At 53.4% G+C, this 12,880-nt stretch overlaps 1 protein-coding gene across 4 annotated transcripts in view; it reads left to right on the top strand.

Annotated features, from left to right (window-relative positions):
- The window catches only part of PLXNA2 (plexin A2), a 233,673-nt gene that overhangs the window by 183,278 nt on the left and 37,515 nt on the right, over positions 1–12,880 (top strand). For all 4 annotated transcript variants that reach the window (XM_086342251.1, XM_086342252.1, XM_086342253.1 and 1 more), the window contains one exon: positions 10,182–10,333. In XM_086342251.1, coding sequence (XP_086198377.1) covers positions 10,182–10,333 — 152 coding nt within the window. The remainder of the gene's footprint in view (positions 1–10,181; positions 10,334–12,880) is intronic.

Below are 12,880 nucleotides of genomic sequence, written 5' to 3'. Positions count from 1 at the left end.
CAGGCTCCCCCGTCCCTGGGATTCTCCAGGCAAAAACACTGGAGTGGGTTGCCATTTCCTTCTCCAATGCATGAAAGTCAAAAGTGAAAGTGAAGTCGCTTAGTTGTGTCTGACTCCTGGTAACCCTATGGACTGCAGCCTACCAGGCTCCTCTGTCCATAGGATTTTCCAGGCAAGAGTACTGGAGTGGGTTGCCATTGCCTTCTCCGTATATGCAGAGTACATCATGTGAAATGCTGGGCTAGATGAAGCACAAGCTAGAATTAAGATTGCCGGGAGAAATATCAATAACTTCAGATACGCAGATGACACCACCCTTATGGCAGAAAGTGAAGAGGAACTAAAGAGCCTCTGGATGAAAGTGAAAGAGGAGACTGAAAATGTTGACTTACAACTCAACATTCAGAAAACTAAGATCATGGCATCGGGTCCCATCACTTAATAGCAAGTAGATGGGGCAACAATGGAAACAGTGAGAGACTTTATTTTGGGGGGCTCCATTTTCACCGCAGATGGTGACTGCAGCCATGAAATTAAAAGATGCTTCCTCCTTGGGAGAAAACAGTAGTCATGTATGCATATGAGAGTTGGACTATAAAAAAAGCTGAGTGCTGAAGAATTTATGCTTTTGAACTGTGATGTTAGAGAAGACTTTTGAGAATCCCTTGGACTGCAAGGAGAGGCAACCAGTCCATCCTAAAGGAAATCAGGCCTGAATATTCACTGGAAGGACTGATGCTGAAGCTGAAACTCCACTACTTTGGCCGCCTGATGCAAAGAACTGACTCATTGGAAAAGACCCTGATGCTAGGAAAGATTGAAGGCAGGAGAAAGAGGGGACAACAGAGGATGAGATGGTTGGATGGCATCACCAACTTAATGGACATGAGTTTGAGCAAACTCTGGGAGTTGGTGATGGTCAGGGAGGCCTGGCGTGCTGCACTCCATGGGGTTGCAAAGAGTCTGACACAACTAAGCGACTGAACTGAACTGAACTCTTTTGGAACTCAACTGGCCTGGCTTCTGCTGAGATTTCTTAATCACAAAATAGTAATGAGCAAAAAGATAGCTAGCACTCACTGAATGCTCACCTGCGACCTAGCACTGCTAACTTATCACCGTCTGTATATTATCTCATTTAGACTTTATGACAACTTCTATGAGGTGGAAGCAATTATCATGAGCCCCACTTTACAGATGAGGAAACCAAGGTACTGTGAAGGGTGATACCTTTCTTAATGTCACACTGCTAGTGAGCTGTAGAACTAGGACTTCATCCTAGCTACTTGACTCTGGAATTCCCATGTTTGACCCTGTAGCATCCTTCATCTCTTTCCTGGGCTCAGTTAGACAAATAGAACTGTCAGTCCATGGGCTGGGGGAGGGAGTGGAGTGGGCACCACATTCGTCATCAAGCCTGCTACAGAGATAGGAAGCAAGCCAGTGGTCCCCACCCAGAGCATCATTTGGGGAGACTCGAATGCACAGGGAGAGATGGCACCGGGGCAAGGCCGAGGGGAGTGTGGGCATTCACAGGGTCAGGGCCAGAGAGTGGGGAGGATGGAAGCTGAGAAGTTCAGAGAAATGGTGGCTAACCAACTCCAGAGCTCCTTGGAGGGCAGCAAGTGTGCGGGCCTGCACAGAGGGGCTCACGAGGCTGGCGCATGAGTTCTCATAGCTGACGGCCTTGGGGCTGTGCCCTGGCAGGACGCTGGAGACTCAGGCAGCATGGTGGGGAGGCTGGAGGCACCGGTTAGGTGGACCTGGCTGGGCTCTGCCGTTCACTCTGTCCCCTTGAGCCGGTTCCTTCGCCTATCCAGAACACTATTCTGCGTGTATAAAGTGAAAATAATGGTAGCACCTCCTTCATAGCTTGTCGTGAGCCCTAAGTGAGATGTAATATATAAGAAAGTGAAAGTGTTAGTCTCTCAGTCGTGTCCGACTCTTTGCGACTCCATGGACTGTAGCCTGCCAGGCTCTTCTGTCCATGGGGATTCTCCAGGCCAGAATACTGAAGTGGGTAGCCACCCCCTTCTCCAGGGGATCTTCCCAACCCAGGAGTCAAAGCCAGATCTCCCACATTGCAGGCGGATTGTTTACCATCTGAGCCACCAGGGGAAACCTAATATATAAGACCCTCAGCACAATTCGACTCATGATAAGTACTTAATAAATGAAAAAGTTGGTAAGTAGGTACCATTATCAGAATCTTTAGTAACCTGGAGCTGATGCCCACTTCTGTCTCATCTCCCATCACGTCTATCAGGCAGGAGATATAAACAGAGAAGACAGGGTCTCTAGGATGGGAGCCAGTGTTCATGAGGCTCCCATCTCGAAGGGGTTCTCCTGTGACCCCTTAACCATCTACCCGTACATCTGCCTCACCTCCAGCCTCCAGGGCTCTGCCCAAGTCCAGGAGTGGCCCAGCCAGTGCTCCCTAGGCTGCCCAGACCCTGGGCCTCCAGCACCTCCCTCTGCTGCCGGTGCAGCCCCGTGGAGCTCCCCAGCTGTAATTAATCAGCTGCATCTGCTCTCGCCCTTGGGCGGCTTTGTGGCACAGTTCCCTCTGAACTGTTCAATTAGCGGCTGCAAGAATCAGGGCGAGTGCAGCATCGCGGCGGCTGTTTTCCAGGTCACGGCACCCACGGTGGAAAACACACATGACACAGTCTGGCAGGAACGCAGGCTTGGCCCGGCTGCCCGGGCGTGCGGCGGGCGAGGTCGGGCTGCCGGCAGGTGAGGTCTGAGGAGGTGGGGGAGTGGGTCCCCAAGTCAGGGATTCCTGGCGACTTTTAGAGGATGCGCAGGAGACAGGAGTCTCCTGGTTTGTCCCTCCCATCATTCATGCCAGCCTCATCCCACAGCCTGCTGGCCTGCTCATCCAGGCCTACAGAGGGCAGATGAGGGGCACGGCCTGGGCTGGGGCCAGACACCGGGATCCTGGCGTGATCTGTGATTGCTTCTGGGACAGGGCTTAGGGGATGCCAGACTGAGCCCTCTTGTGTTTCCCATATTCTCTTTCTGAATCCTGCAAATAGACAAACTTAATTCTACAACCAGTTAAAAAGCCAATACTCTTAAGGCAAGGTAATAACACAACTTTAAGTCTCAGTAGGACGCAAATTAAAGGTTCTTCAGTTCTTGCCTGGTGGCTCAGACGATAAAGAATCTGCCTGCAATGCAGGAGACCCAGGTTCTATCCCTGGGTCGGGAAGGTCCTCTGGAGAAAGGAATGGCTATCCACTCCAGGATTCTTGCCTGGAGAATTCCACGGACAGAGGAGCCTGGCAGGCTAGTCCATGGGGTCGCACAGAGAGTTGGACACGACTGAGTGACTAACACACTTAAAAGGTTCTTTGGAGTTTCCCTGGTGGCTCAGATGGTAACGAATCCACCTGCAAACCAGGAGACCCGGGTTTTATCCCTGAGTCAGGAAGACCCCCTGGAGGAGGGCATGACAACCCACTCCAATATTGTTGCCCGGATAATCCCATGGACAGAGGACCCTGGCAGACCACAGTCCATGGGGTCGCAAAGAGTCAGATACAAGTAAGCAACAGAGCACATATGCATAAAAGGTCCTTTAGGGAAGAGAGACACGTAGGGTGAGAGGTGACTGAAACAGGGAAAGGAATTCCAGGGAGTAAGGTAAGCATATGGGAAAGAGAAGGGATTACCTCCCCCTGGGGTTTGCCCAGGGCCTGCCTGGCCGGTGGCGTGTGAGCCCGCGCTAGGGCAAGTCGAGGTTGGCACAGGCCTCCCTTGCAGCGAATCAGCAGACCTTTGCTCAAGCCGCGAGCCTGCTTGGCGTTTCTTTCTTACACTCTCAGAGGATTCATGGATATCCAAGGGTCCAAAGAAAAACATCTGAAATGATCAAAGGGCCTGGAAAACAAGAGCTTCCAATGCAAGGCTGATGGAATTGCAGAAGCACAGACCAGGGGTGACTTAATTGCTGTCTTCAGTATCTGAAAGAGGTTTGATGAGGAGGCAGCTGTTCGGTCCTCCATTCAAGGAGAAATCACAGCAGAAACTGGCTTGAGCTAAAGTCAGCGAGATTTCAGGAAGAACTTGATGCTTCCGATGTGAAAAGACTGCCCCACTTCCAAGCGACACCTGGGCACCTACCTCCATCCTTGCAGCGGTCATTCGAGAACACAGGTTGTCCTGGAATCTGCCTGAGCCCAGTGTTTCCCAGGAAGAAAGAGCTGGGGACAGGTCTTGACAGCTGCTGTGTCCCAGGCAGTGTGTGATGTGTCAAGTTACTAAGAAAAATGGAGGAAGTCCCTGTCCCGAGATAGTTATTGTCTTATTGAGAAAAGACAGAGTCCAGAGTGACCCTTGCTGTCAGGGGTGTTCACCCATGGCAGTGAGGGTGTAGGTAAAGGGGCTCCTAAATCTGCCGAGATGGTTAGAGAAAGACTTTCTGAGGAGGTGTCATTAGCAGAGCCTCCTGTGATGGGTAAAGCATGTGTTAGCATCACGCTTGGGGGGCAGAGGGAACCGTGGGTCAAAGGCACACGGGCTTCAGACCCTGTAGCCACGGGCGCCCCACCTCCCCCAGGGAGCACGCATAGTACGTAAGAGAGTGGAACCAGAGCTCGCGGAGGGGACAAGGGGAGCACACAGCGAGAGCCGGCCCAGAACGTGGGGGAGCCCTCGGTCGCCCCCCGCACCCCCGCTCAGCAGCTGCTCTGTCTCTCCCCGCTCCTCCCGTACTTCTGGCTCTCCCTTGGGGTCCACAGAGGAGAGTGGACCGCGATCCCTCGTCCACGGTGTGTGCTGCAAAGCATGGAGCTGAAATGAGTCCGTGTATAAAGATCTTCCCAGCTGATTTCACAGGACTTCAGCTCCCTCCCGCCTCTCTCCACACCCCCATTACCCCCAAGCACACACACATCCATCCCAAACTGTCAAACCGTTTGTTCGCGTGGGTGTCTCATTCAGAGTTACTTTCCTGAAAGAGTCCATTGAGTTTGTAATGCAATGCCCCATGGGCCTCAGAATGGCCAATAGCCAGGGGCAAAGAAGTAACGAGAAGGGAAGAATGAAGGCCGTTTTAGACTGGGCCAGTGTCCTCCCAAATTTATTCTGGGTGAAAGGGCGATGTCTGGCTCCGAACATGCTACTGCGGGGAGCCGTGAACCCGCGGACACAAAGGCCCCGCCCTGGGCGGTACGGCCACTCCCCCACCAAGCTCAGGCTTTCTCCAATCAGCCCGCAAGCATCTCTCTCCGCCCTGGATCAGCCCACCAAGCACCGTCTAAGTTATAAGTTCCCTGGACCGTGTGTCCTCTTTCCAGGTAAATAGAAAGATGCCTCCCACCTCTAGGCTCTCTCCACCACCACCATCCCATGTTTTTGTGGTCTAGGAAGACACAGGTGCAGGGAAACTCTAGGAAGGAAACTAACTGCCAACTATCGTGACCTGCTCTCACAACCATCATCATACCAGGGAGTTTCCAGGTGTTGTCTTATCTCACCTTCACAGCATCCCTGCGCGGCAAGCACTGTTATCTGTTTTCTGATGTGAACACAGAGAGTGAAGGTTACCTAGCTTGTAAGTATCAAGCTGGAATTCAGAGTCTGTCCCCCTCCCGAGCTCACTGTCTTCCGGCCGCCGACACCGCCCAAGCATCAGGCCCTCCTTCCGCACCCCTGAGCAGCTGGCAGCCCGGGGCCCATCCGAAACTAGAAGACCAGATGCATGGATCTGGCTGCTCCCCTGGCTGTCTCTTGGTCTCCCTCTGACCGTGGGGGGAGGACTCTCTTTGCCTCACCTCTCCAGAAGGTTAGCACTTTCTCCCCTGTGGCCCCACACCTCCTCCCAGATCTGGAAGGCCTTCCTGGGAGCTCTACAAGCAATAGTCTGGGACTCCACCAACTCGCCTCCCTGTGGACCTACACGGAGAAGCCAGACGTGGCTCCCAAGGGGACCAAGCTTCCTGAGTGCCATGCTGGGTGCCCTGCCATCTAACCCTACTGTACTGAAGAGAGAGTCTTGGAGGCAGTCTCCAGGGTGGGGCACTGGTGGGCCTGGGGCAGTGTCCTGAAGACTCCTGTTCACGCCCTCTCTGGAGAATCCATTCTTCTTGCAAGCATCTCTGTTCCCCTTCCCTCTCCTACCGTGTGTGATAAACACAGGGACCATCAGTGCTGGCGCCCAGGTGTCTTTTGAATCCGTGCCCTGCTCCAGTGTCAGAGGAGGTGATAAGCGGATCTGTGTCCTCCAAGCCTCCCCTCCAGAGCCTCTCCTCCATGCTTGGTCCTCGGGAAAAGTGAGAGCAGGATGGCCGGGATGTTACCACTACGCAGACAGGGTTTTGGCAGACCCTGACCCTCATTCTCAGAGTCACCTGGAAGCCCTCAGGTGGCAGGTGGTGAGTTTCACGGGACTCCTGTCTCTGTTCCACTGAGCCCAGACCTCCACCCTGTCTCGCTTTGATTTTCAAGCCAGGGGGGAGAGCAAATGACACGGGCAAAGGCACAGAGAGCTTTAGAGTGCGTTGTGTGGACAGGGCCCCCTGGGCTCTGGGGAGCACTTGGGGGACAGAGCGTGAGAGGGCTGACGTGGCTGAAGTGACTAAGATCAGAAAGTGACGGGCCAGCCCGGGAGTCAGAGACTTTGCCTGGACAGTGGCCAGAGCCGTTGAAGGTTTTCAGAGCAAGTGACCAGTCCCCAGATCAGGTATGTGTCCATGACGACCACCTGGCCATGTGAGGAAGTCAGATCGCATGGAGGAAGACCGAGGATAGTGTGATTGAGGACACAGATCCACTTATCACCTCCTCTGACACTGGAGCGGGGCACGGATTCAAAAGACACCTGGGCGCCAGCACTCACGGTCCCTGTGTTTATCACACACGGTAGGAGAGGGAAGGGGAACAGAGATGCTTGCAAGATCCTAGCTGGGTGCACGGTGATCCCATTAACCTTGAAAGAGGATCTGGGAGGACAATCAGGTTGGGGGTGGAGGGAGGGAAAATTAAGAGTTCATTTTTAGACGTGGTGAAATCTGAGGTGCCTGAGGGACATGCATGTGGAAGTCGAGGTGTCCAGTAGCGATTGGATATATGGATATGGAGCTCGGGAGAGAGGTCTGAGCCAACAATATAGATTTGGAAAGCATCCGTAATGGCGGCCTTGGGAATCCTCTTGCAAATCAAGTTCTCACCACCTCATCTGTGTTTTGGAAATCCAGATTTTTGTTCATCAGTTTTGTCTTAAGCAAGAAAAGGGAAGCTACACCCCATGTAAGCCCCAGGGCACAGTGGCTGCTGAGTGTTCTGACCCTCAAACTCCTTCACCACCTCCCCGGGTGCTGGAGGCACAGGATATAGTGTGTACTGTGTGGGGAAGACCCACAGGGACCCAGCACTCCCCAGCCACTTGCCCCTAACCCGTGAGGATGATCCCAGTCTGGATTCCAGCAGCTCTTACCTGGGTTAGAAGGGCTCAGACTTGGGTCTCCACACCCCTAACTATCCATCTCTTTGATTTGTCTTCATGCAAGACAATTATGCTTGCTAATAATGTTGTCAAGTCTCCCATCTCTAAACAGCATAAGCTGGCTTATGCTTCTGAGCAGCTCTGTGCTCACAAATGTCCATTTGTGACAGTCCCCAAGTGACCAGGCCTCTGCCTCAGACCCTTGAAGATCACTGTGGTGAATTCCCAGCAGGAGGACACTGCCCCGTGGACCTGCCAACATCACGGAATAGCCATAATACCATCCCCACGTGCTACCTGCAAGACCGAAATATTTTTAGGCTTTCCAGAAAGATTTCATTTCACAGTGTTTCTGAAAGGTTGTAATTAACCGCCGTGAGCAAGAGAATGTATTTTTAAAAATAAAAGTGGAGGAAAGAGAGCAAGCCAATCATCACGGTTCTGTCAGGGTTTTCAGTAGGTTCCTGGCATCCAGGTGGCTGAAGGAGGGGAGGTCGGGCCAGTGATGCTCGTTCCAGGCTATCAGGGGAGGGCGCCGGCTTAGATTTGCTCAGTGGTACCTCCTTCCTCCTGACACTCTTCCTGCAGGGCCATGGAGGCCACCCTTTCCTTTTCCTCCTTACAAGTATCCATCTCCCAGAGCTCAGGAGGCCCAGGGACCTGAGGAAGTGGCGCCGGGGAGGGTGGAACAACCAAGATCTCATGTTGGTTTTATTTAGAATCCTCAGAGACAGGAAAGCCATGGGGCTACAGGTTCCTCCTGCCAGCTCCTTTCTTTCCAAATCGCCCTGACTCCCCCTCACCTCCAACCCCACACCCAGTGCCCAGAGATGCCTCCGGGCACCCCTTTCCCTCCCTCAGGAATTTATCTCATGAATCGGATTTATTTGTATTCATCAGTTCAGTTGCTCAGTCGTGTCCCCGCCACAACCATCATCTTCTCCCTGTCTGCTCTCACCTGGGCGCTCACGGCCAAGCTGGAGGCCGCATGCATGGTGCTCACGTTGCTGGCAGTGAACAGTGCCCCCTTGAGAAAGATAGGCGGAGGAAGAGTCTCCAGAGCCTTCAGTAGCGTTTTCACCTGTGCTCACCACTCATCACTGCCCAGAGGCCCCATCTGGAGGTTTCTAGTGGACTCTTGGCTTTGCCCCACCTCCTTGCCTCTCTCCCTCCCTTACTGTCTTATCTCTCTAATGTGCAGTGAAAAGAGCCCTGGACATTTTTTTTCTATTTGGTCCACGTATACAAGTTGTATGATCTTAGAATAAGACACCCTGGCTCTCCTTCCAGTTCCGAAATTCTGTGCTTCTGCCTGAGGTTGGGTTCGTGTCTAATCTCCTCCTACTTTGGATAACTATGGACCTCAAAGTAGAAATTATTCCGTGGAATCTGTTGGATCCCAAAGAGCTGTGTTTTTCCTGGAGCCTGATTCATTCTCAGATAGAAATTTACACGTTAGGAGAGCCTGATTCTGCAAGTTCCTTTTCCTGTTGCATCAAAATAAAATCAAGCAGTCAGCATTTGGTGACTGAATTAAGAAATGAGTAAATAAACGATCCTGGCTCCTGGGAGACTTCTGTGGTGGCTCAGATGGTAAAAGCATCTGCCTACAATGAGGGAGACCTAGGTTCGATCCCTGGGTTGGGAAGATCCCCTGGAGAAGGAAATGGCAACCCACTCCAGTATGCTTGCCTGGAAAATCCCATGGACAGAGGATCCTGACAGGCTACAGTCCATGGGGTCGCAAAGAGTCGGACACGACTGAGCAACTTCACTTCACTTCACTGGAAAGGAAGCCGGCAGACTTTGGAAAATCAGGAAGCTATTTCTCTTTGATACGAGCACAATCGAGTTACAGGATTTTTCTTTTGTGTGTGTGTTGGGTAATGTCAAATATACTTTCCGTCTGTGGTCATCCCCTGCAGTGGCCCTTAATCAGGGACTCCTCAGAGCTCCCATGGCTTTTCCTTCAAATCTACCTTATCACTGTGTACCCTGCATCAGCCTTACTTATGGCCTTCTTATCTCCTCCTCCTTGACCACTAAGTTCCTTGAGGGCAAATTCCCTGTTCATCATTGTAAACTCAACTGAGGCTAGCACACAGGGGCTGCCGGCATGACATGTCACAGTTCAGTTCAGTTCAGTCGCTCAGTCGTGTCCGACTCTGTGATCCCATGGACTGCAGCACACCAGGGCTCCCTGTCCATCACCAACTCCCGGAGCCTGCTCAAACTCATGTCCATCTCGTTGGTGATGCCATCCAACCATCTCTCCCTCTGTCGTCACAATTACAGAGTCCTTGGGAGTTGACAGAATGGTCCCGGACACCCTCCATGTGGGAGCTTCCAGGGTGACGTTGGTTAGAGAGGATTATCCTCCTTCCCAACTAAAGAGACCTGAGGTTCAGGGAGATTCTGAGACTTGCTTTCAGTCAGGCAACTAGTGAATTCAAGCCCTGCCTTGAGCCTAGTACTTTCTCCTAATCTGTTTCTCATAAGTGGACGAATGAATGAAGGCGTCATTGGATGGAGGTCCTAAAGAACCAATGAAGTAGGTACAATTTCATTGTCGGGATGATGATGTTGGAATCCTAGACAAGTTTAAAGTGGCGGAAATGCAGTTCCACCCCAGACTCCAGGTGTTCCAAAGCCTCCCTGCAGGGAGGGAAACAGGTGCCCATGCCCCTCCTGCCGTGACCGACCAATTACTCCTCCCGCTTCCCTCCCGCAGATCCTGACGGTGTCCGGACCTCCTGAAGGGGGGACTCGAGTGACCATCCACGGTGTGAACCTGGGCCTGGACTTCTCGGAGATCGCCCACCACGTGCAAGTGGCCGGAGTGCCCTGCACGCCCCTGCCAGGGGATTACATCGTCGCTGAGCAGTGAGTCCAGTCTGCTCGGGCCCACACCCTCCCTCCACCCCCTCAAAGCTTGGGGAGGATTAGCCCCTCTCTCTCTCCTCTGGGACTGCTCCAGGATGCATCCCCTGTCTCCCTCTTCCCAGGGACCCCACTCCCTGAAGCCTTCCCAGGACCCTCTCCTGGCCCACCTCCACTCCTCGAGTGTCCTGTTCTATGTGATTTCCAATTCCTTGGCTCCTCTGGCATCAGGGCTCCCGGTGCCAGGCCGCCCCGTGGTTGGTCTCCGCCTGCCCACTGGCTGGCTGAGCTGCCTTCCCAGCCCGTCCGTTCTCCTCCTCGGCCTCCCCCTTCTCCTCCTCGGCCTCCCCCTTCTCCTCCGGCCCCCTGTTGGAAGGCATCCCACTCGGTGGGCTGCGGGCAACAATTTGTTTGGCTCATGGGGCTCTGACAGCAGCTTAATCCGAACAGGGCCTCCGCCGGAGCAAATTCATTTATTTCACTAAGGGAAATGTCAGCTGGAAATTAGAAAATAGGCATGTAGCGGTGGACGGGCGAACGGGGCTCCCGGAGTGACATATGTTCCAATTTGGGGTGCTTATTTGGCAGTGGCGGCCGCTGTGGAGTCAGTGGACAGGAGGTGGGCAGGAGGCTGGGGGGCTGCTGGGGGTGGGAGGGCAGCAGGAGTGATGTTCCCCCGCTAGGAAGAAAGGGAGGGGGCCGCCAGGGTCTCCTGCATGATTTCTCAGGCGGAGTTGGGCCACATCACCCTGGGTCCAGCGGGCACGCAGCTCTGCAGTGGGCACTGGGAACCTGGCTGTGAGCAGGGCTGGAAGCTGCGTTCTCCCCTAAGATGCCACACCTTGCAGCCTCCCTCAAGCCAGCCCTGAGTAACAACCAGAAAAGTGGCACTGGCAACCGTAAAAAAAAAGACAGTGTGTCTTCCATCGGCATTTAGGCTTTCCCATCCATTTTCTTGCTTCTAATGAGTAAGGACTCTGAGAGATAGACATTGTTATCACTATTTTAAGAGCAAAAGACCCGGAAATGAAGTGACATCCCCCCACCCCCTCACCCCCGTTCACTCAGGGCATAAGTGGCCGTAGAGAGTTGGAACTCAGGTCTCCTAAGTTTTGGTTCAGGCCTCTTGCTGTTCCCTAACAGCCAGGGGAGACTCCCAGATAAGAGTGGCCTGAAAATCCCATGATCCGTCAGCATGTGGTTTTCTGGGTCAGAGGCCATGATTCCAGGATGGCCAGGACAGGGTCAGAGTCGGGGGCTGAGTTCCCCGACTCTGGGGACTCCCGGCGGGGGAAGCAGAAGCCGCCTGCCTGATCCTTCGGACCTTCAGATCCTGCAGACTGAACCCTTCATTATCAGCCTTGGCCCTTCAAGGAATGAATCCTGGAGGAGAGACTGGCCAGGTCTACAGGAAAGAGATGAAGAGGCAAATGGGGAAATATTTAAGTAGCAATTCTGAGCCAGGAGGGGAGGGGAAAGCTGGCGGGCAGGAACCAGGAGCCTGCGGACTGTGGTCAGGCAGTCTCTATAGAGCCCAGTGCCCGGCCAGACCCAGCTAGACACTCAGTCACACTGAGCCCAAATCCGCCTTGGCCTCACAGACGTGCCCTAGGCCTCGGGACACAGGCCAAGTCTCCAACTTGGTAACATGCCACAGGATTGCAAAGGAAAGGGTTTGCGGGAGATGAAAGGGTAAGGCTTTGAACTGAGAGGTGCTGAGTCTTGGGCAGCTGAACATAGAAATAGCCGGGGATCTGGGATTCAAAAAAGTCTTCTAAGTCCTGCCTCATCTACTCCGGGCAGCCCTGAGACCTTAGTAAACTGCTCCGTCTCTCCACTCTTCACTGGCCTCAAGGAAACCACGATTCTAACCGCGTGGGTTTTGGGGGAGAATTCAGTAAGATGAAAACGAGGAGCCCGTAATATGCCTTGGGAACATCAGGAAAGCTTGTTCCATCTTTGAAATCAAATGCATCACACCCACACAGGTCCCCAGGGAAGAAAGTTCCCTCAAAAAAACTGAAAGTGAGGATACGAAAGGAGCCTGGGAAGGTGAATGGTTGCCAGGGGTCCTGGCAAGGCCAGGAGGCACCCTAGAAAACCACCCCCACTGTCTCCTTGGGCACGGGGCAGGCAGGAGGTGGCAGGCGCATTCCGCACCTCGGCTGCACGCAGCCCTGGCTTCCAGCGTGTCAGGCTCATCACTGCTCTCGAGGTTTCAGAGTTTGTTAACATCATTAAAGCCTCCATCCCGGGCAGTGAGCAGCAGGCACAATCATTACAGATGTCTGCGAGAGATGAATTTGGCTAAATGGGCCCAGTGCAGAGTCCCGGGCACGGGCAGGATTAGCGGGCACGGTAATGACTCACCATATGCTTGTGCCACGCCATCTATCACTCAGCAATTAGGTTAATGTTGGTTAAAGGGTCCTGCTTAGTCCTGCAATCAGCGCCCCACAGGTCTGGGGAGGGCCGGATGACTCCATCACCGGACGTTTCCTGGGTGATGAGAGGCAGGTTGAGGCTGCAGCTCAGCCCTTCCTGAGACAG

Source organism: Bos grunniens, chromosome 16 (assembly GCF_055505025.1).
Source record: "Bos grunniens cultivar Pamir isolate PY7600 chromosome 16, Bosgru_T2T1.0, whole genome shotgun sequence".
In the NCBI taxonomy this organism is placed as follows: Eukaryota; Metazoa; Chordata; class Mammalia; order Artiodactyla; family Bovidae; genus Bos; species Bos grunniens.
Note: the sequence above shows the minus strand (reverse complement) of the source record. Positions and strands in the feature narration are given on the sequence as shown.